Source organism: Populus euphratica, unplaced genomic scaffold, assembly GCF_000495115.2.
Source record: "Populus euphratica unplaced genomic scaffold, PopEup_1.0 scaffold193.1, whole genome shotgun sequence".
Lineage (NCBI taxonomy): Eukaryota > Viridiplantae > Streptophyta > Magnoliopsida > Malpighiales > Salicaceae > Populus > Populus euphratica.
Genome location: NW_011500023.1, coordinates 475374 through 500095, shown reverse-complemented (window position 1 = coordinate 500095; position 24722 = coordinate 475374). Strand labels below are relative to the sequence as shown.

Genomic DNA, 24722 nt, shown 5'->3' with positions numbered 1-24722 from the left:
ATCAACGACAAAACTAGAAAACAAATATTGAGGACATCTAGTGATTAACTATATCATTTTCTCACGTCACGTTCCGCTGTTAATCGGATTAAAGTTCTTTAAAACATAAATTAAAAAAAAAAAAGCAAGCATTTTTAGTAAAAAATAATTTAAATTATATGAGGTTGATATAGTATTGATAAGTTTAAAAATAATTTAAATTATTAGTAAAAATATAGTTTGATTAAAAAAATTTAAGATAATATTTTTTTTTTAATGTTGTGACAATAATGTATCAAATCGATCCGAGTCAACTCAAGTTAACTTGCTAACTAGAATAATCTTATAGAAAACAAATCAATAAAATTATGAAACTCAATTTATAATCAACTTAATATTAAATGATTAAAATAAAAAAATAATTAAAAAAATAAAAATAAAATAAATATAGGTTAATTTGTCAAACTAACGATCTGAATCATGAAATCAGAATAATTCTATAGAAAATAAATCAAAATATTAAGAGAGTTATAGGTGAAAATCAAAGAAAGAGAAAATAAACTAAGCAGGTATTCCCTTGTTATTTACATTAAAAAAAATGTCAATATTACAGATAAAATTATTGATAAAATGTAAATATAGTTCATATTCACCTGTAAATTTATTTATAATTTAAGTTATAACACACTAGATTCTCTCTCCTCCTCCTTTATTTTTTCTTATTCTTCCTTTTTCTGAATTGAATATTCGAGTAAAGCTTTTAACTATAGACTTGATATGTTAATAATCAAAGATTGTTTGGCTATTAGATACTAGATTATACATTAGCTTCCTATACTAAATCCTTTTATGTCTTCAATTTAACATGATTTACTCTATATTTTCATCCATATTTTTGGGTTCTTTATCTTGTTTTTTATATTCTTCATTAATTTCAAGCAAAAAAACCTTGCTTAATCTTTATTTTTTTATTTTTGGATATAGTTTTTAGACTTAAACTTTCAGCCAAGAAGCTCATCCCACATGGTAGAGCTCCATTCCAAGCCTAAGGAAATGTTTGGTTATGCAAAATTTTACAAAGAAAAAAATACATTTTTTGGAAGCCTTTTTTTTCTATTTTTTTAAGGTTTTATCTTTTCAATTTAATTCTAGATTTTTCAAGGAAGTATTTTGCGATTAATCTTGGGTCCTCACTTTATTTTTACCCCTTTATATTTAATATTTGAAATTATGACCTACATGATAGGGTTTTTTTTCCTAGTATTGAATAAACTTGTTTCTTAAAATAAAAAAAAAATCTTTTTTTAAAAAAATACAACATTATTTTAAATTTTTTATGGCCAAGTTTCTAAAAAATAAATCAAAAGGTTTGAAAAAAACACCACAAAAATCGATATGTTCAATTAACACTTGAGGTATAAATTTTACAATGTAATGTATATTATGGATATTAAATTAAGTGAATTGAAAAAATAAAATATTAAGAATTAATTATAGAATTTAATATTTAGAGGTATTAAATTACACAGTAATGTATATTCTAAGATATTAAAGATACAAAATAGAACTAAATACACTGTTAAAATCTAAGGCATTAAAATAACTAGATTTTAGCCTGATAAAACATAAATCATTTTATTAAAAGGAATCTATCTTAAGCCTCTAGAATTGAGAATGATTTATCTCAAATCCATAAGATATAAACTTTTTTTTTATTGAGGAGAACCTTTGTTGAACATTAGACAAACTAACGAATAGAACCATAATTTAAAAAAACAATTAATAATGCAAGTTACTATAGATAAGATGCACTAGGGGTGATGTGTTTTTTTCATGCACTATTAATCCCTTTACTCAGAATTTTATAAACTAGTAGGTTTTCTAGTGATCATAATACCAATAGTGATTTCTTAACCCTTCGAATCATAATTTCATGATTAATTCCAACATAACAAAAACCTTATTGATCCAAGAGGAAGATGCGTCATTCAATGTTATACACGCCATAATAATTGATGTCTAGTGTGGGGAACCAGACTAGGGAGTTTTATGATTCTGTTACCATGCATATTGACAAATTCATTCCATTTGCATACAAAATGGATCATGCACATTGATAAATTAATTTCATTCGCATACAAAACAGATAGTAAGATTTTGTTTTATGAGATAAGATTCTTCTTTTTAAATTATTGTATTACATGAAAATGTTTAACTAACAATAACTTTCTTTTATAGGGTATGATACTTGGACACAATTCAAGATCGATGGAGCTTTTTATTGAAACTCACATACTAAATGCTAACTATAGAAGAAGGGTGCAATAACTTATAGATAGTAGAGCTTAAAAGTTTGCAGTAAGTTGGGTTTTAACTTTTTTTTTTAAGTTATTATATTTTAAAAAAATTTTGCTAACTTGTCTTTTTAAGAAACATATAACATCCAATTGTATGAGAGATACAAGAACGATACTTTGACCCATTCAAAGCTCAATTTAGATTTGTGGTTGAAAGTTAGATCATCTAGTGTATCAAAAAGAAATCAAGTTTACAATATCTCCAACACCATGTTTAAGGATTTATTGATGAACAGTAGTGTGTTGACTGTTCATTCCTAGCAATTGGGATCAAGCCAGAAATCTCTGGGCGTCTAGGCAATTATATGATAATAAATTCAACCTCAAATGACCAAACTTAGTATTAAGGCAACCCAACTTAGGTCTTAAGTTGACCGACTTGAGAGATAAAATGAATATCCTTAAGTAATTGTTGGCAACCCATACTAGTACATTTGGTTAATCTCGGTGCCTTCTTGTTTCCGGTAAAGATTCACTTTCCCCTCCCCCTCCTCCTCTAGCTTCTATCTATCAGATAAATTATTTTCAATAATATTTTTTAAATTAATAATAAAAATTTGATTTTATTTAGTTTAATTCTTTTTTAATTAATTTTGTTTTATTTTTTTAAATATTAAATATAATATTGATAAAATTACTGATAAAATTTACACTACCAACAAAATTATCAACAAACTAAATTCCTCAGAGAGTTCTAGAGAGTTGAGAAAATATTATAGGACTTGTTACTGTTAAATGTAAATATTTGACAATTTAATTTTGTTAATAATATGCATATGATCATCGATGAATTTACCAACAGTTTATTTTTTTGATAATATACCGTAATCACAAATGAATTTATTAACAAAATGAATGCTAGTAAATTTTTTCATTTGACATGTGATTTTCATGTGTGAATTCATTAATGATTATATTATCGATAGAATAATTGATAAAATATAAATCACCAACACTATAATTTTCAATAATATTTTTCCATCTATGATGCCATAAGTAAAACGTTTTCCAACATAATCAATATTTAAACATTGAATAATATTCATTTGATGTTATGCAATATTCTAGCTGTGAAGGCAACGCCGTGAACCAAATTAGATTTCAGGCGATTACTATATTAAAACAGGTCTTACCTCTTTTATTTTATGTTTTTAAAACAATTCACACACAAAAAGGTGTGATTATAAAAACTACTCTAGTTTATATCCTGTGTCATAAGTTATATGACTCATCTAGATTAATTATGATTATTTTAAAATAATATTATTTTAAAAAAAATTTAAAAATTTTAAAAAATATTATTTAAAAAAAATTAAAACATAACTCAATCAATTTTTCATCAGATTGCATGTTTGGATATCTATTGGATTGATTAAATTTAACATGAAAATATAAATAAAAAAACATTAAAAATAAATAGGTCTTTAATTAAGAATTTTTGAAAATTTGAATATTAAATTTATATTAAAAAAAACTATTTGAAAGCAAAATTAAAATTAATTATATAATTGAAGGATATTTTGAAAGGTTTGCTTAAAAATATGTGAAATGGATAAATGAGGCCATCAATTAGAAAATGCCGTCTCTTTTTGATGGTTTCGAGTGAGAAAGTTTCTCTTTAATAAATTATGAAAAGGTCGTGCACTGGAAGCATTTTTTTTAAATGATTATGATCAAGAGCAACTCTAGGTTGTGGAAAATTAAAATTAAAAAAATATTATTTTAATTTTTTTACATGTTTTGTGCTAAATAAAATATTAAAATATCTTTTTTCTCCTACAAATATTATTTTTATATATCTCTTAAAAAAATAAAAAGCAAGAAAGCAAGGCCAATAAAAAATAAATCAAATAAATTCAGTCATGTGAAAAAAATTTAAATTTATTAAAAAAATAAAACGTTTATTTTTTACACTTCAATATAATTAGCCTTTTAAATAGCTTTTTTTATTGAAATATATATAATATAAAAAATTATATTTATACTATTTAAAATATTATTTTATCAATTCAACTCTTTAATAGCTATTTTAAATTTATCAATTTAGCTTTTTCCGATTGCAGATGCTCTAAGGACACTTTAATAGGTCACTTTTTTTTTTTTTAATATTCCTATCATTATTAATTTATAATCTACCCCTATTAAACAATAGAAAGTGTAAGGCTTGCAAGTTTTGGCCGTGCATAAGTTACCATCCGGTCAAATGTTGGCTATAATTTAATAAAATTCATTAGTCCTCATTGTTTTAAAAAACTATATATTTAATCCATATATTTTTAAATTTATTTATAACTTAGCTTTGTAACATAAGTAAGCTAATTAATTAGTGCTCACGATTTTATAAACTATACATTTACTCTCTATATTCTTAAGTTTGTAAAACAAGACCTCTATGTATTTATACTACTATGGGAATTAATTAATTATTATTGATAAACAAGACCTCTATGTATTTATAATACTATGTAAAAGAAGACCTGTATGTATTTATTAACTATACTTAGAGAAGTGGGCAAGACAAGAGATTTTAATTGGGAAATAAAACATTTTTTAATTAAAAATATTACTAAATCAACTCTAATCAAAAGACCTCTATGTTGACTATTAGGTTGTGGCTCCATGGGACAATTTTTTTTTTTTGAACTTTGATTCAAGTTCTAGTGGAAGTGAGGCTGAAGGGCTGTTTTCTTCGTGTTTCTACTGGATTCTCTCTATGTTGTATGTTTATCATCCCCACGATGCTTTACTTGTTCACTGGGCTTGCAGGATGTTCAGTGGACCGTGAAATTAGTCGCAATCTGACTCGGACACTCATATTAATTAAAAAAAAAAACCTTTATGTTATTATAATATTATGGGAATTAATTTATTATTATTGATAAACTATAGTGAACTCCGTCTCTTTTAAGTCTTCCTTATAAATTCATTATAGTCTCGTTCCAATCTTATGAATCAAAACTGGTTTTCTAAATTTTTTATCAACAAGGCACAAAAGGAAAATTTATTTCACATGTGAGCATGTGTTTTAGGCTTGTAGGGGAGCCAACCCTTTAAGACTTATTCAACTGTCAGAAAGACATTATGGATAGAGTTGTAGCTCAGCGAAAAGGAGGGAGGAGAGAGATTTTTCAAACACAGCATAACTGGTCATTTGCAATTAATACCCTAATCCCACTTCAACCACATCACACAACTGCTCAGTCTATTTTCGATTTCAACCCCTGAGGAGAAAGGGGGAGGAGATACAGAGAGGAGGAATAAAGACTGTGATCATTCTTAAGGAAAAAGATGGCAACTTTAAGTGTTCCTCCTGTGCTTTCATCCCCTAGAGATGATGCTATGCAGCTCTTCCGAGCCTTTAAAGGTACTAATCTCCTTATCTGTGTCAATGATATCTTCTTTTGGTTGCTTTGTTGATGGGTTTTGGTGGGTTTATGCTCCTTTTGGTGTTTCTTTCATTATATGTTCTTGACATCAGTTAAAGTTTGAAAATTTTAGAGAAATTTGGCATCTTTATTTAACCCTTTACATATATATACAGAAAAATATATTTAATTGGGTCATGTTGGAAGAGCAATAATTGATACTTGTTACGTGAATTGTTAACCTTTATGATGCTTGGTGGGCTTTCCCACTTCATGACAAATCTTACATGTTAAAACAAAGAACTTCTCTATTTGAACTGAGGTGTTCCTTTATTTTCCTTTGAATCTTACTTGCCTGATATGCCACCAACTAATACAAGAGGATAGGGTTTTTGTCTTTTTTTTTCTTTTTCGCACATGAAGTAAACATTCCAACAGGGAAGCTTGGAAAGACAATATGCTAAATTTCTTGTACTTACCTTAATTCAAGTGTAGGTGATGCGGAACAATGAACAAAAATAATTAAAGTAAGAAATAAATAAGCTTTTAAGAAAGAAATTAAGAATTAGAAGCAAAGAAAGGGAAAATTCAGGAAGAAAAAGTGAATGCAGTAAGGGAAAAGTTTGTCTTTTTTATTTCATCATCAAAAACTGTCTCACAACTGAAAGAGAAACATATAAATAATATAACCCTAAAACATCCAACTATTAGGCTTAACCCATCAGTTAAAATTGTCTACCATAAATAACTCAAATAAATAAAATAAAACAATGAAATAGGCTCAAATGAGCCCAGTCTCCCAACAAAATAATAACAGGCTGGGTCATCCTACATCGTCTTTGTCTGTTAACTTATGTAATCTGTGGTGTGGGTCTGGTGCCCTCACAAGTAGGTAATACATTTTACAAGTATATCTGTATAGAATGATGAAACAGATAGGAAAAGAACAGTATGACAATATTATCTTTCTCATCATTTTGAGGACAAGGCATTTGGTTGTAGCTATCTTTATATACATGGTAAAGGGCTTTTCCCTTAGTAGTCAAGTGGTGGTAGGGCGCTCTTCAATGAATAAAACACAGAATTTAGGAAAGTGGTACATGTAGCTCAGCAGGTTAGAATATAACCATGAATGTTAGAAATGAAGGGCTATAGGCATATAAGGTTTCCTTAGCTAAATCTTGTTAAATCATCTCATGTTCTATGCTTTTATTGTTGTTTATAGTTAAATTACCATATATTGTCCTTTCCTATTTTGAACTTCCATTATGTGTCATTGAAAAACCACATCATTTCTGGGAAATAATAATGATGCAGGAGCATGCTAATATTACGTTGCATTTATTTTGCTTAATGACTAAAGAGATGATGCATTGGTTAAGATTATTTTATGTTTTTTTTTTTTTTTGGCTTGATGACTAGGTAGTCACCTTTGCTTAATAGCTAAATTGTCTTAGTGACAAAGGAGCTCTCTTGTATAATAGGTTGTGAACTTGAGCTAAAGGGAACTTTTAGTGAAATTCTGCAATGTGTACCGAAACTTAAGGTTTCCTCTCCATACTACGTCAAATAACCTACTTCTACCTATCTTTCAAACAGCGATTGATTTTGCTTTTGCCCCTTGTTTTAACTTTCATAATTCAGGCAATTTCTTGTTGTCACAGATACCAGTTAACCTTCATGAATAATGAGTTTGTAAAAATTGTGGCAAGTCTTAGCATATGGACTCTAGGAAATTAGATATTCACCTTGTTAAGAGATCTTCAGTTAATCAAGGCGACACCTGTTTTGCTCATAGAAGTTAACTATCACAGTGATAAACCAAATTTGCTGAAGTGTTATGAAAAAAATGCGAAACTGATTGTCATTTGATTGGACAATAAAAAAAAATTCAAATGTATGATCTCCTGTATTGAATTTGTTGTGTTCTGTTTATAATAGGACTGGGAACTGATACATCCGCAGTAATCAATATTCTGGCTCATCGAGATGCAGCACAACGTTCCCTCATCCAACACGAGTACAGAACATTGTACTCTGAGGATCTTTTTAAGCGCTTGTCTTCAGAGCTTACAGGCAGTTTAGAGGTATAGTGTTATATCTACTCACACATGGTTTTCAAAGCTTTAAATACTTTTGGATCTTCATAATTCAAATAAGAACTTTCTGTTCCTGCATATTTTACTCTAATATTTGTTCCTTTTGCATTTCAGACAGCAGTTTTGTTTTGGATGCACGATCTACCTGGACGTGATGCTATAATTGTCAGGCAGGCACTGATGATAAACACAATGAATCTGGAAGCTGCAACTGAAGTGATCTGCTCTCGCACGCCATCCCAGATACAAGTTTTTAAACAACATTACCATGCCAAGTTTGGAATTCACCTTGAGCGTGACATTGAATCATGTGCATCTGGAGATCATAAAAAGGTAAACTATCTCATTTTCTCTTTAATTGCCGTCTCATTCTGTTCACCAATTTAGTATTTGTCTATTATCATGATGTAAGACTTTGTTAGATGACTATATATATATATATATATATATATAAAACGCCAGCATGGAATTTCAAAAACAGATGTTTGTTGCTGAACAATCTGTTGCTGCTCGCCTTTATAAGATTTGGAATAGCGTGGCTGCTGCCTAAAAGTTTAGTTGGACCGACCCACCATTAGATTTCATTCTGCTGTCACAATAGGAGGTTAATTGCAATAATTGGGATTTTTGTTGAAGCAACATTAGCCCTTAGTTTAGAATTCTGTTCACTCTATTTGTATGCTATTAATTTTCCTATCATGACCTTCCCTGTTCACCACCTTTTCTTTTTCTTCATCCAAGTTCATTTGTCAGCATTTTCATTTAATATTCAATAAAGGAAACACAAGTTCCTGATGTATTATTATAATATACTTGATTTAGCTCCTGCTAGCATATGCAAGTATGCCTCGGTATGAAGGTCGGGAAGTTGATAGAGAGATGGTTGTGAAGGATGCAAAGGCTCTTTATAAAGCAGGTGAGAAAAAATGGGGAACTGATGAGAAGACTTTCATCCACATATTCAGTGAACGAAGTGCAGCACATTTGGCTGCAGTTGATTCTGCCTACCATGACATGTATGGAAACTCTTTGAAAAAGGTAGATATATTAAAGTTCTCTTTTCTCTCTCTTGTCTGTGGTTATTCTGTGAGGCAAATTTATTTGTAACAATTCCAGGTTATAAAGAAGGAAACATCAGGACATTTTGAGCATGCTTTGAAGACAATTTTACTATGCTCAGAGAATCCAGCAAATTACTTTGCCAAGGTATTCTTCTACATTCTTAACATCTTCGACTTGGCTCTCTCTGCTTCATCTGGTTACAGTGAAAACATTTTCTTATGAAATGAAGTCAGGGATCAAGGCAAATCATGTTTTGAAGGCATATTAAGTAGCATGGTGTCACTGAATGTGTTTGTATGATGTGGTGAACTAATAACTGTGTGTAGATTATAGGAATCTAGTTTGTTACATAAACGTGGTACACTCTTTATTTGACAGTGTTTAGAAAAATGATTTTTCAGAATGTATAGATCATGTAGAAAACAAAATTGTGAAAACTGAAGTTGAAACAGATTGAAGTTGATCTGTCCAGCAAGTCTGCGTCTTCTGATATCCATAGTGACCTTATAAGCAATCTCATGAGTCAATCATGCATGGCATGATAATCGTGCATGATGCATCACATAGCTGATTGTGGTATTCCACAGCTGTTGTCATTATAATTTTTTATCATTCGAATAACACCAGGCCTGTAGTAGTACTCAAAACCTTAAAAAGAACCTCCATTTGAATTTCCCAGTTATGCTAATATTCATCTTATTTCAGTAGTTGGAGTATGCTACAGGGTTGACCTCCCAGCCTCTGGGTGAAATCAAGATTTGATCCCGTCTCTTGTGAAATTGTTCAGTTTATTTACTTACATGATATTATAATTTATCTTGAAGTCGTTGATAAATCCTATCATTTCACAAACTTTACAGGTGCTGCACAAGGCGATGAAGGGCATGGGAACTAATGACACTGCACTTATAAGGGTAATCGTTACAAGGACTGAGATTGACATGCATTATATAAAAGCTGAATATCTGAAGAAGTACAAGAAGACATTGAATGACGCAGTTCACTCAGAAACTTCAGGCCATTATCGGGCTTTCCTTCTTGCTCTTTTGGGGCCCAACCATTAACTGAAAATGACTGGTGCGTGTACGAAGGCAAAATCATGTAAATGTATTTTCTATGGACATGATTGGTTGGTGTCCAAAGGATTGAGATTTTTCATGCAACTCTAGGCACTTTGCTGACTTCTTATAATTGAGTAAATATGAAGTTGAAACACTGATTTGTGAAGAAGTATTCTTGGATATACATGTTTGAATGGATTTGTTAGTGTATCTAATCAGGCTTCTTACTTTGCAATGTTGAGTTTGGCAGGTGATAATCTATTTTGATAATTGTCCCAAGAATTTAATGCGAGGATGGGGTTTGGCCACCGAACTAGGCTGGGACTACTCTGGACACTGCTCAGAACATTTGGCTTCAATCATTCTAATTTTCTTAAATTATGTTCCCTCTTCACATCTTGAATTCTTTCAACATCTGGTAGACTTTAGGTTCTTACTGTTTTGGCTTCTGGCAATTTCAAGTAATGCGAAGCAAAACCTTGAATCTTACAGAAACAAGCAAGGACCTATCAATAACAGAGACAATCATACAAGTCAGGAAGGAACATAAAGCTGACCTAATTTACAGTGAGAACATCAAGCTTATATCAGTCAACTCTCCCTTCAGCCTTCTTACTGGCATCATCAAAGTTAGCAAGCATCATGGCAAAGGCACCTTAGTTGGGTGAAGAAAAAGTGGAGGACATGATCTTCTTGATGAGTTGGAGAATGGATTGAGCTATGTGAATGGGAGGATCAGCATTTGCAGTCTCTCTGAATGTGGCATGAATCCTCAAAGCAACTTCAACTCCTACTCCTAACCTTGCTTGCTCATACTTGATTGCTTCCTCACAAAGACCACACACCCACACCCCACCAAACCTCTCCTGCACCCAACCTATGTATCCCATTGTGCACTCTTCCCACATACCACAGCACCCACACTCAGCTCTCTCCACCACCTCTCCGCTAGCCATCCCCCTCCCCTCTCTTCTAGCCTCTAAGAACTTATTATAACTCTACTTTCTTGTCCATGTCTGTATATATGGATAGAAGTGCCTTCCAGAGTGAGAGGGGAAACAGAAATTAAAAAAAATAAAATTGATGAGAGAATATGAAATATCTCGTGGGCTGTATAATTTCTTTATTCGTAGGTAACCTCCAAAACTTTAATGGACTAGAAACTTACCCAACAAGAAGAAAAGGGAAGAAAGGACGTATGGATCAGAAGAGGATGGAAGCGAGTGGAATGACCAGTCTCTTACAAGACCATTCTTCATTTTTATATGTTTACAGCATAGTAACATGAACACGTGAATAATATCTTCATGATTTTTTATTGGGTTATTTTAAGTTAATTTTTAATTTTTTTATAAAATAAAATAATATTATTTTTATTAAAAAATAATTAATTAATCAATAACAATTAAATTTTTAACAAGATATTATCGAGTGAACTAAATCACTAAATTAATTTAAATTTTTTATCATATCAGGAGAATATGAAAGCAAGTGGAATGACCAAAGTCTCTTATAAGATCATTTTTTATTCTTTCATGTTTGTTTATAACATAGTAATATGTGAATAATATTTTAAATTTTATACTTAACATGGTGGTTGACTTGAGTTATATGTTTTTACCAAGTTATTATTGATTAACTTTTATTTTTTTATAAAATAAAATGATATTATTTTTGTTAAAAATTAAATAATTAATGAGTTATAATTGAATTTTTGATAAGATATTATCAAGTTAATTAAATCACTGAATTAACTTAAATTTTTTATTAGATCACTTTATTTTTTTAAAATTCAATCTAATTTTAGTTTTGAATTTACTGAATTTCAAATCAACTTGATATATTATTAAAATGCGTATAAAAAAACCTAAATGTTAAAAAATAATTTTATACTATTTTTAATGATGAGATTTTTATTATTGAATTATTTATTTCATTACAATTTAATTATGTTGAAATATTTAACATAGAAGAAATTGAATATTTTTATTATTTTATATGTAAGTCACGTTTTCAAAGTTATTTTTTTAAAATCTTAATTATATATAATAGATAAACTGATCTAAAAATATATATTATTGTCGAGAGGTTTTATAACTTAAAAAGGAAAAAGAAAATCAATCTCATGTATATAACAAGACAAGATAGCTGAAGAATGATTGGAGATCGGAGGGCATAATTGAAGGTGGCCCACCAGCTTAGATGATACATTTATTGACACCTGTGATCCATTGCCATCGAACCTCATTGAAACTTCTTTTGTTTGTGCTCACTCACTTCTTCAAGACTTTGTTTGTAAATAGGAAAACAATAAGGAGAAAAATGAAAATATAGGAGAAGATGGGGGGCTAGAATGTTATATTTTCCTAGCTCCTAGCTCCCTCCTGGCATGTGCATAGACGTGGAATTAGGCGGTGTCTGTTTTTATTATTTAATTGTGTTTTTTAAATTCTATTTTAGATTAATTTTTTTGTATGTTTTTAAATTTTTTTGAGATGGTGAAATTAAAATTAAATTTTAAAAAATAATAAAAAAATATTTTAAAATAAAAAAATTATAAAAAATAATTATTATCCCAACAAAAAAAACACTACCTTAATTTGAAACTCTTGGGAAGACAGGGCTGCGGGATTCTTGGTTTATAGGGACAAGTGCTGAAAGGGATTTGTATCCCTAATGGAACAATGTTATGCGAAGGGCCTAGCGAATCAGGTGTCTCACGAAATAACATCTCAATTTAGATAGAGAAACTGGGGAACATGGGTTATTCTTTTTCTATCATGCAAAAGCTGTTGGAGATTTTATTTTAAAAGTGGGTCCAATATTAAGATTTTATTGGAATTTATTAGTCAACAAAAGCTTTTTAATATTAAAAATTAACATGTTTAAAACATATTGGGAGAGCTAGTGAGTTAGTGAATGAGATAATTAATATCAAAGAATTCTTAACTAATATGTTTTTGTAAAACTCAAAAACTTCATCTTATAAGAAAAAAAAAACACGGTTTTCGTGTTGTTTATATATGGTGGGTAGATCGATTTTTTCAGTTAAAAAATATTAGATTTAAAGTTAAAATTATCAATTTTAATATTATTTTATGGTGGATAATTAAGGTTGATAATGAACAGAATTTATTCTGACAATTTTTAGAATTAATTTTATATTAGTTTTGGTTCCAAAATATATTATAAAAAGGACTTGAATGAAGAGTTTGTAGGATAGATATTTTCAGATTTTTAGACTCTTCTTCACCTTTGATTTTCATATGTTTCTCCTCGATAAACATTGGGCTTAAGTCACATGTATGTGTGGCTCATGCTTGCACTTCAGCCTAGGCTTGGTGTGGACTATTTTTTTTGTTGGCTTATTAGTTTGTTCATCCCATGAATAAAAATCTAATAAGTTATTTTTTTTTTTGTTTAAACCTGAAAAGAATTTTCAATTCAAGAAAAGTCTGATTTAAAGAAAATAATTTTGGTTTTGATTCTATTTTTATAGCTGGTAATTAAGGTTGATAATGGAGGGATTTTATTGTGGTAATTATCAAAATTAATTTTATTTTGGTTTTATTTCAAAATCCATTATAAAAAGAGTGTGAAAAAAGAGTTTTTAGAACATATTTTTCTAAATTCATAGGCTTTACCTCACCTTAGCTTTTCATATTTTCTACTTGATTTTAAACTATTCTTTTTCTTTTTTTATTTTTTTTTCAATCTTCATTTTTCCTTCTAATTTAGAGTTTAAGTACACTTAGGCTAACAATGATGTCAAACCCATAATTAGAGTCCATAGCAAACCTATGCATCAAGTCTTGCAAACATGTCATATTCAAGTGTCTAAGCCTATCAATAACACCAAACTCAGACGCTAGAACCTTAACAAACATGTCAAGCCTAGATGTTAGGGCCTCATCAACATATGAAAACAACAAAAGCATCCCTATATGTAACCTTGTTTTTATTGAAATTCAAGGGTAATTTTATATTTAAACTACTTCAATAACAAGAAAAGAAGAACTCACTCAACACATGTATATTCCCTCAAGAGACATAGTTGTATCTTCACAGTTTATATTTTTTTTTAAAAAAAAAAGACAATAAAAGTTGGCTAACAATGATGTCAAACCCATAATTAGGGTCCATAGCAAACCTATGCATCGAGTCTTGCAACACATGTCATATTCAAGTGTCTAAACCAATCAATAACACCAGACTCAGGCGCTAGAGCCTTAACAAAAATGTCAAGCCTAGATGTTAGGGCCTTATCAATATATCAATATATGAAAACAACAAAAGCATCCCTATATGTAACCTTGTTTTTATTGAAATTCAAGGGTAATTTTATATTTAAACTCCTTCAATAACAAGAAAAGAAGAAATCACTCAACACATGTATATTCACTCAAGAGACATAATTGTATCTTCACAGTTTATATTTTTTTTAAAAAAAAAAAGGCAATAAAAGTCCCAATCCAAAGGTTAAAATTTTATGTCGTAAAGAGCAAAGCAATATCTATACCCCAACCCAAATTTTATCCTCAATTATTCTTTCAATACCAAATATCTCATTAAAAAGACAATTATATCTCCAATTGCATGCCTAGCAAGTTACTTTAGTAAGAACACTCACATCATTACAATACTCTAATCTATAATGATTTGTATTTAGGTAAATAATAAAAAAGTGAACAACGCAACATTAATCCCTTTTAGTGTGTGTACATATATATATAAAAACAAACAAACAAATGACATTCTAGTAACCAAGTCAACCAATTTTTAACCCAACACACCCTTCAACCTATAAGAAAATTAAAATTAAATTGAATAAGAAATATTATTGGAATTTGATCTATTTTTTTATGTAAGATAAAAGTTTCAAACCATCTTCATTAAATTCTACTTTGCAAGATAGATTTTTGATATCAATATCAATATTTTTTTTTATTGTATTGTGATTAATTGAGTGATTTCTCTTTCTTTCTCTTGCTCTAGGTGATTCACACCCAAAACAAAGAAAGATCAATATTAATGACAATGGTAGATATTTTAAAAGAAATTAAAGAAGATGGGAAAGAGGGAGGATTCAAGAAGCCGAGTTGTGTAAAGATGCCTATTTTTTAGAGTGGTTACTAATCGAGCAAGCTAAAAACTAGTTGTAACTCGAGGCATCCGAGTTTGGCCGAATCAATGTAAGAATCGATTGAAAATAAAACCCATTTAGGTTAGGATTCAAAAGTGTCGTGTCATTGAGCTAACTCACCTAGTTGAACTAGGATAATAACTATGATTTTGCAACACCTAGGCTATCTTGGTTCATTTGCCAAATGACACAATCCAATAAATTTCTGATGGATCTATAGTAGTCCAATCCAACATGTCCTTTTTAGTGCTCCATGTCCAGGGGAAGAAACTCTTTTTTTCTTTTCTTTTTCTTTTTTTCTGTTGTCAATAGCTGATTTTCAAGATTTTCACTACTGTGCTAAATTTTATCATTTTTCTAATGTCCCAAATTGTTAGCATATATATACATATTAAACTTCTATTTTCTGTTTTCTAAAATTGAATTAAACATAAAATAAAAAAGCAATACCGAAATTAAATTTAAAAAAAAAAACATAATAATAATAATGTGATTACTTTATGATGACATTTCATCAAATCGATTAACTAGATTTGAAGCATTTAGAATTGACTAAAGTAAGATCAACTAGTGGGACATAATGCAACCCACAATCCCAACACCCCATTTTAATGGTGAAAAAATAAGGACAAAATGTGGAATCATACATGCAAGATGTGTTAGTAAGCGCAATTAGAGCCAATATCTAAATTTTATTCGCTCTTAATATTCCTGAAAAAAGTGAAAAAAAAAAATCCAACCTTTTCTCCATGTCTTTACAACAATTAGTGCCTTATTGCTTTATATATCACCTTTTCTTGACAAGCACATCTAACTTCAATCAAAGCTAAACTAAGAGATGGTAATGAAAGTCATGCTTTCACACTCTAATTCTGTAATGACCCCACTAAAGAGACAATAGAAAAGGGTGTTGTAAGAAAAGGAGTAAAAAAGAGGGAATATATATCAAGCACCATTAAAAACCGATTCCTTCTTTTCTTCTACTTTTTGCTTCGTTGATTACACCATGTAACGACTAACATCACCTCGTAAACATAGTCCAACAATGGCCCAAAAAAGAATATACAGACACACAGACAGACATGCATTGAACTGACAGAGCCAAGACTTTCTTCTTCTCCCCTTCAAAACCCTGTATCAATTTATATTATCTATGATTATTTCTTTTTGTTTTTCTTTTTATTCTTTGGTCGAGAAAAAGGGAAGTCTAAATACCATGCATGAAAGTGCCATGGTTATCTACGCACAACTCTATCTTAAATCAGTCATGTTCTTTGTTTTGCCCGTCTGGTCTTCCCAAGGAAAACTCCAAGATTGGATTCTTGTGTTCTTGGTTGTATCCTGGAAAGCTTCTTGATTCAGCAATTATCTGCAAATTATTAATTATTTGTGGAAATAATTGCATAAATATGATAGTCAATAGAGTTATAATTATGGAGATGCTTGTTGATTAGTATATTTGTCTAATTACTAAGTCTAGTTAGTTACTCACTTCCAATTTGTTTCCTGCTGCTTGTTGAGATGGTAGGGTTTCTACCCTAACCCCATCTAGATCTCTTAAGCTGCTACGCATCCATCCTCCTTTGCTGTAACAATTAAGAAAGACTAATCATTTACTATTAATTAAACCATTGACTTGCTTGTAATTTTCTGATGGAAAAGAAAATGTTAAACTGTAATATACTTTCCTAAGCCAATACTATTGACATTTCTTTGATTTAACCATGCATGGAGTCAAATGAAGAAAAATTTTCCTTGATCAATTTTCTGGGTAATTATAGGTCACCTTGCTCAAACCAACCTTGGAAGAAGCAGTTTTTTTAGATAATAGTCGAGAGTGTGTTAAGATTATGGCTAAAAAGAGAATAACCTAGGAGACAAAAGTTAGAGCAGAAAAAGAAAGGAGAATGAACAGAAGAAACGAACAGGCGAAGAGATTGAAAACAGGGGGAGAAGAGAGTCTGGCATAAGAAAAAATACTGGGGACTCAGCTTCTCTTCTCTCTGAAAAAGATGACACCATTGCTGATACCTACATCCACACCAGTGGAGTCTGAAGATGTGCTATCAGGCTAATCAACAGAAATCCCAGAGGAAAGCATTCAGTGGCTAAAGGGTGCAATCGACCTAGTAGCTAATATTAAGAAAGATGGTCAAATTAATGGTGTCACTGAGACCTTGCCGCCTCGATTCCACAAGCAACCACTGAACAACAAAATAATTAGATTTTTGAACAGTTCAAAACCTGTCCGTGACAGACCTCACCACCATTTCTTTACTCTTCAAACGTTGTTCTCTAATGTTTCAAAATGATTGACGTTTATGAATAGAAGAACTTAACAAAAAGTCTTTGCCTACACACGCACAAACACTAGTTTCCCTTTGTTCCACAGTTTTGTGACGGAAACATGGCGGACCATAAGATATTCCTCCCTTTCCAACACATCTTGTGAAGAAATAAAACCTTCATTTAGTTATTAATATGCCCATCTAAGGTGTTAATACTGTTGGGCTTATGCATAAAAACTGGATATTTTAGCCCTAATAGTTATTCTCCAATACCCTTTTAACATATATAGTACTGCTACGAATCTAAGACTTTTACTACAACACTCAATTTTTTTATTAATGAAAAGGAAAAGTTACTAACTGACGTCGAGATTATTTAATTACAGAATTCTTTCTTTTCTTTTTTTCAAACCACGATAATGTGATTATATATCACATAATCTGCTAGAATTAGTGCTTAATAAAGTGATGACTCACAGGCCACTATATTTAGTTACAAGTAAAATGCTTGTAGGAAGCTCTACCAGTATTTCGCACAGTACAATGCTAGCTAGGATCTACAGGATGGCCATGATTTCCAGGACTTTTTTTTTTTTTTTGAATTGTGATGGTTATTGGTTTTGAAAGTGATTTTTATTTGAAAATATATTAAAATAATATTTTTTATTTTTTTAAAAATTATTTTTAATATTAATGCATCAAAACAATAAAAAAACACTAAAAAAATTAATTTAAAACAAAAAAAAAAAGGTTGAGTGTCTAAACTGTTAAATTGCATTCATGGGGACAAATGTTAATGAAAATGAAGTAGAAAATTAGATACCCTAGCAAATGAGGGTGTTTTTTTGCTACCACAAAGGTATAGAAACTTTTCAGTCCTGAAGTGCACCCAAAAAAAAACCTAGGAAGGCAACTACAACTAGCAAAAATGGCAGAAAATGGGCATCTTGAATGACTGTAAAATTCTCTAAGACAATGGGAATCTTTTGTTGACCATCATGTCAAAAAAGGGCTTATCATGCATGATCATTCTCATTTTTTCATTATGTTTTAATACATTTTAAGATTACAATCACAACTTTTGCTTGATTACATTGGTATTTTTTATTTTTATTTTTGTTCTAGCTTTGGCTTCATTCATTAAAAAAATAATATCATACTATATAATATAGTATGAACTTACGCATATTTCATGTACTTGTAAAATTAAGCCATTTCTTGAAGGAATATAATTATCATGTTCATTAAATATAAATAATTGAATTCAAATTAAATGATCATGATTGAACTTTATGATAAAAATGAAAGAAAATTAACTCCAGAATATTTTATTTTTCTCACTTATTCTAGATCATTAAATTCAAAATCCAAGATAAAATTTCAAACATAGACTGCTCATGCTCATATAAGAGGATCTAAATCTAAAAACTATATTTACAAAATGTGGTTTTTCACTGAGAGGTGTGTGGGTGCAATTAATGTGTTTTTTCTTATAAAAAAATAATTTAATTTTTAAATGTGTTCAAGATAATCATCTCCATCTATGGCTTAAAATTAAGTGATGAAACTGCGTATCAATTTATACCAGTGTACTATTTTATTATACCAGTGTACTATTTTACCTTTTATTGAAACAAAATGTTTTTTTTTATCATCTCCTTTATTATACCAGTGTACTATTTTACCTTTTTATTGAAACAAAATGTTTTTTTTTTAATCATCTCCAGCTAATGGCCATGATTTTATACTATGTAAATACAAAAGATGTTGCCTTATTGGTTCTAAAAGCAATGACTTCCATGTTTATGGTGGTGTGGTCCTTTTTTCTAAGCCATCTTTCTTGTTGGTTTGCTGTAATCCAGTGTTAATTTGTGTTGTTTATTCCAAACTTTTAATAAAATGTTTGATAACATTCGTGTAAGAAAAATGCGCTAATTTAGTTAATTAAGCTGATATATATATTAATTAGTTGTGTTAGATTCAAAATTAAAATAAGAGAACTTTGTTTCTCACTTTTCATCATTGATCTAGAATTAAGTTGCAAAAAAGAAAGAATTTCCTATTAATAACCTAAGGATTATGTGAATAACTTGGCTAATTACCATATATTTTATATCTTTTAAACCTGTGTAACGAAAGAACGATTTAAATACAAAATGAAATATTAAAACGGTCCTATCAGTTTTTAAAGTATGAAATCTCCAATGCTAGCTAGTTTCTAAAAGAAAAAAAAAATCTTGATTATAAAAATAAGTGTAAAGGATTATGTGAATAACTTGGCTAATTACAATATATTTTATATCTTTTAAACCTTTGTAATGAAAGAAAGATTTAAATACAAAATGAAATATTAAAATGGTCCTATCAATTTTTAAAGTATAAAATCTCCAATGCTAGCTAGTTTCAAAAATAAAAATAAAAAAATCCTGATTATAAAAATAAGTGTGCATTTAATAAAAACTCATCACAATTTTTATTAATACGAGAAAATTGGTGGTGATTAGTTTTAGTTCATTTATTCATACTTAACTATGTACAACGATTTAGTTTAAAAATGGCTTGAGAAAAGGGATAAAAAAGAAAACCAGATACATATATGAAGGAGATGATCTGCTTTAATTAACTCCTAAAACAGTAATTAAAGTACCTACACATTCACTTATGACTTCACACAAAATTGGGTTAACAAAAGGGCTTAGTTAAATTAAGGCCTCCTAAAAAGCTAACTAAAAACGGAAGGTAACTGGAAACCTTAATGTTACTGTAAATGTCACCATGGTTTTCATTAATTAATCATTTTAATTTATATCAAATAAATTTAAGGAAATATGAGAAAGTTAGAAGTTATTTCATCACGCTTTGCTTAATTTATCTAGTTTATCATCACTTGTTTTCAGTTTTTAATTACTATACTTTTTTCATGACCCGTGAAAAGGTGCGTACATGCACACACACACATACATACATGCACACACACAGAAAAACAAAAACATAAAGAAGAAGAAGAAAATGCTAGTAAATGAAAAGCAAAAGCCGTAAGAAAGATGGTAGCTCCTTTTAGATTGAGGGAAAGTTAGAAGTAGGACGACATGGGTTTGGATTGCCTATATAAGCTAAAATCACCCATGCATGAAAAGGTAAAAAAAAAACAAAAAATCAGCTTTAAAGTTGAAGTCATAAAAGAGAAAAGCACTGCACTCTTTAGTCTTTAGAATACAAACTTCATAAACATCAATTAATGCAATATTGCGCGTGAGTGTGTGAATGCGAGAGGGAGAGGGAGATAGATTGTGGCTTTGTGGGTATTACCTAGAGGAGTTGCTCCATAGAGTAGTCGGAGAATTAGGGCAGCCATTATCATGCTGCAAATTAAGCACCTTTGAACCTCCTTTCTGGTTGAGTAAATAGTTAGCATTTTGGGCAATGCAAGCTGTTCCAGAAACGAAATCTTCATCACCAGATCCATCTAAAAGACAATCAATAAGATTTAAGTCCGCAGCCAAGTGTACCAGATCATATGATCTTTGAAAAAAGTTACCATGAATCTTTTATGAGTGGTTGATTAAGTGAAGGTACAAACACAGCGTCGTATTTGTAACATATGGTGAGGCAGGTTCATTAATACAAGGCAAATGGGAATGTGCAGGTAAATTTTAATTTTTTTAAAAAATTATTTTTTTTAGTATTTTTGAATTGTTTTAATATACTATTATAAAAATAAAAAAAATAATATTTTAATATATTTAATTATTACAATCCCCGCTGACCAACACTTCCTTTTAAGTGAGATGGGAGACCCTAGAGTAGGGAAATTAATAGATAATTAGCTTATGTTAAAACTGAAGAAAAGATTGACGAATTACCTGAGGAAGCTGTAGGTCTGCAGTCAGTGCTTTTAACAGTTCTGTACATCTGCACAGGCGAAAGGGGACAAAGAAAATGAATAGAAAACAAGGGAGACCTGTCCTTCTATAGCAGTCCTATATTACATACAATATAATATTTGAGTAATTAAAATGAAGAAGAAAATTCCCAGTCAAAAAAATCAAATCAGATGCTTCTCTTTCTGGATTTTACATGGTTTGTTTATTCACCACGAGGTAGTAGTTTGGTAAGGTCAGTAATTGCCTTGTATTATTGAGAAATGATGGCTACTTTTTTTCTCTTTCTTTCTCTCTCTCAAAAAGTAGAAGTTGTCCTGTATCAGAAAACAGCAGACTCAACTGTTCATTCATTCACTCACTGTCCTCATCGGCTCTCGTGCCTGTTAGATAGCCTCAGCCAAAGTCTACTTCACTACCCAAGACACAGGTCTCTCACGGGGACAAGGGGAAGGACTCCCGTCTAAATTAAACAATCAGATATTCAAGTAGTCTTTAGGTTTCCTGTCAGGATGGAAGGAGGAGGAGGAGGAGGAGAATAAAGGAAAAGAGTACTGGGTTTTCCATGCCAGACCTGTAAATGACTTTTAACATGAGCAAGCGTTAGATCTCTGACATCCATGAGCTCTAGAACTGACTTTGGAGTTGCCCCTAAAAGAAAGGTTAACGAAACCAATTATTACAGAGATTAGAGCAAAACAAAGTCCATGATATTAATCAGTTATTCAACTCAAGTACTAGTGTGTAGGCTATTATATTCTTGTTCTTGCACCATAAACAATTATGTAGTGAGAGATTAGGTAATTAAGAAGGAGAAAAGACTCATACTTTCATGGCCACCAAGGAGCTCAACAGCATGAACAAAACGAGAATGGAGTGAGCTAGTCCAACGCATTCTTGGAGCTCTCATGTTCCTCTTGCTATGTAACTTCGGCATAAATCTTGATCGAATCATGCCACTACTACCATATAGCTCCGCACCACCACCCCCTACTCCTGCAGCAGCTCCATACTGATGGTATTGATGATATTGTGGAACTCTCAGTGACTCCATTGACATTCCATTGAGCCTTGGTGCAGAAGTACCCATTCTGTAAGCTTGCAAAGTGGAAGTATGGTGATCAGCTGAAGAATTAGAAGAAGAGTAGGGTGTGCAAGATGGTGAATAAGGCATTTGGTTAAAGCTAAATCTAGGATCAATATTATGATCTCCTGAACTATTCCAGCTATTGTAAACTGGAATCCCCTTTATAGGCTTCGATCCTGTGACATCAAGAACTGAGATCCCATGGTTTATATGACTCATTTGGCCATTACTAGAACGTTGAAGAAGAAGATTTCTTTGCCTTGCTTGATCATGGTGATGATCCTCAAGACTGCCAGTCCCTCTTCCACCGTAGTTTATTCTCCAAGGACTCTCTGCCTCCAAAGCAGCAGTGCTTGTTGGATTTGCAAGAGAAAGTTCAGTGTCTGATATTTGAGACCCAACTCTTATAGAACTATCACTACGTGATTTTATTAGTACATCATCTTTGCGCCAAATATCAAAAGCCGAATCACCATCGTTTGTGCCAGTGCAAATTGAAGAAGGAGCACTGTTTGGAAGGCTTATGTGCAGTGAAAGGTCTGGAATCAGATTCAAAGACTGTTTATCAAAAATTCCTTTCTGGGACATTTTTAATATTCCCTTAGAAATTAACGGTTGCAGGCTAGCTAGCTGCTGTTCTTGTTCTTCAATAATTCAAAAAGAGAAAAACAAAAATTCAAGAACACAAAGAATACAGTCGATTTTTGAAGTGGGATCTCTTCCAAACTTACTAAAAAAGCAATCTTTAGTAGATTAGAAGTGTAGATGGCTGGGACAAAGAAAGAAGAACCCTTCTATTAACTTCACATAACCAAAGTATGGCAAGCAAGAAAGAAAGAAAGAAAAAGTTTGGTATGCAGAGGGTGCCTAAAGGCAAAAAAAGAAAATAGAAAATCCTTTTGTCCTCTTCAAGAAACAGACATGCTTCCAGAGAGAGATGTGTGGTGATGCAAGAAGCGTAGATAGGGAAATAAAAATTGTGAGAAAGGATATTGAGAGAAGGAGAGGGATTTGGGGCTTTTGTTTCTTATTTCCTCGAGAGTATATATAAGAAGATGACACTACAACAAATCATGTCTCTCTCTTTCTCTATATCTAGAAGCCAATTACCTCTCATTTTCCCCATAGTCAAAATATACACGCAAAACTGCAAAGGTTTTTCCCATTTTTTTCCCTATTATATTATAAATGAAAATTCCCCGTAGACAATGGTCTAAGATATATACCATATGAAAGAGATAGAGAGGAAAGAAGGAGGGGAGGATGGAGTGCTAAAAATTCTCGAGTTCTTCTTTTTCCCCACCCTATGGGGCCTCTGATCTTTCTCTATCTCTTATTAATTAATCACATGAAAGAAAAAAAAAGGGGGAAATGAAGAAGACAATAATGTAATGACCAACTAGTCTTAGGAGTTAAACAAGACATCATGTGTCTTTTGTCTTGGTAATCTTAGTCAAAAAGCAAGAAGATATATGATTGTAGAGTCTAGCATTTTTTTTTTATTTTTTTTCTTATTGTAAAGGGAATAAAGGGATAGAGATATTATCTATAGGTGTCTCTGTCCAATTACTAAATAAAGATAGATATTAAACTTCAAGGTTAATTCAGAAATTCAATATCTAAAGTCGGATTTACACTAGGTTTTTAAATTAATTGAATAAAAAATTAACTTAGCAAAACACATTTAATAATTGGTTGATCAAATTCATTCCAAATCCCATCTTGTTGATACCAAATTAACAAAATTAAGGTCTACAGGCTGACAATACTTCGTTCATATCATAGATTTCCAAGCCTTCCAATCCAAATATTCTTCAAACCTGTTCAACAAATTAATAAGGAAATATCTTCTGAAAAGGTGGTTCATCAACCTTGAAATTTTATTTTTCTAGAGCGTAACTGCAAGGCTTAGCTGGGCTAAGTAACTATATATTTTATTATATATTCTAACTCTTGAAAAGCTTTGAGCATTGGGATGAATCTCAAAATTTATAAACAGAATAATTATCATGCAAAAAATTCTATATGACGATTATTCTTTTCATGTTTAACCAATTATTTAATATTCTAGTGACCTGTAATTCATCACTTATAATTATACTCATCTCTCACACTTGTTTGAAAGGGATTTTAACATTTTTTTTTTCTAGTACAAAATTTCCCCATTGCACCATCCATGTAAGCCAAAATCAATTGCTCGTTATAGTTGCAATAACCGGTGGTCAATAATTAAAATAAAAGATTCAAGAAAATTATATTAGCTCACATAGATTCAGTCTATATAAGAAGTTTCCCTTACAAGCATTAGTTTTTGTTAAAAGAGAGGGAAATGGTTTTCCAAAAGAAAAGGAAGAAGAAGAAGAGAACACCAACCAAATTGTTTTAGTTACACTTACACAT

The 24722-nt window shown here is 30.7% G+C and overlaps 2 protein-coding genes across 2 annotated transcripts; one reads left to right on the top strand and one right to left on the bottom strand.

Annotated features, from left to right (window-relative positions):
• Positions 1–5603: 5603 nt before the first annotated feature.
• Positions 5604–10138, top strand: LOC105142046 (annexin D5-like). The gene is made up of 6 exons (XM_011049495.1): positions 5604–5700; positions 7643–7788; positions 7915–8133; positions 8623–8838; positions 8917–9006; positions 9723–10138. The coding sequence occupies exons 1-6, from the start codon at positions 5625–5627 to the stop codon at positions 9924–9926; spliced, it is 951 nt and encodes a 316-aa protein (XP_011047797.1). The 5' UTR covers positions 5604–5624; the 3' UTR covers positions 9927–10138.
• A 5853-nt stretch (positions 10139–15991) lies between these two features.
• On the bottom strand, positions 15992–23488 carry LOC105142045 (transcription repressor KAN1-like). The gene is made up of 6 exons (XM_011049494.1): positions 22064–23488; positions 21810–21886; positions 21218–21266; positions 20664–20820; positions 16559–16652; positions 15992–16435 (listed from the first exon to the last, which is right to left on the bottom strand). Exons 1-6 carry the CDS (start codon positions 22908–22910, stop codon positions 16328–16330), a joined length of 1332 nt encoding a protein of 443 aa, XP_011047796.1. The 5' UTR covers positions 22911–23488; the 3' UTR covers positions 15992–16327.
• Positions 23489–24722: the final 1234 nt, after the last annotated feature.

Excerpts from the sequence above, each read along its gene's own strand:
- LOC105142046 (XM_011049495.1), top strand. The coding sequence starts at position 5,625 with ATGGCAACTTTAAGTGTTCCTCCTGTGCTTTCATCCCCTAGAGATGAT. Across the intron at positions 5,701-7,642 it reads GCTCTTCCGAGCCTTTAAAG|GACTGGGAACTGATACATCC; the intron begins GTACTAATCTCC and ends TGTTTATAATAG. Across the intron at positions 8,134-8,622 it reads CATCTGGAGATCATAAAAAG|CTCCTGCTAGCATATGCAAG; the intron begins GTAAACTATCTC and ends TACTTGATTTAG.
- LOC105142045 (XM_011049494.1), bottom strand. The coding sequence starts at position 22,910 with ATGTCCCAGAAAGGAATTTTTGATAAACAGTCTTTGAATCTGATTCCA. Across the intron at positions 20,821-21,217 it reads CAGACCTACAGCTTCCTCAG|ATGGATCTGGTGATGAAGAT; the intron begins GTAATTCGTCAA and ends ATTGTCTTTTAG. Across the intron at positions 16,653-20,663 it reads CTATGGAGCAACTCCTCTAG|CAAAGGAGGATGGATGCGTA; the intron begins GTAATACCCACA and ends TAATTGTTACAG.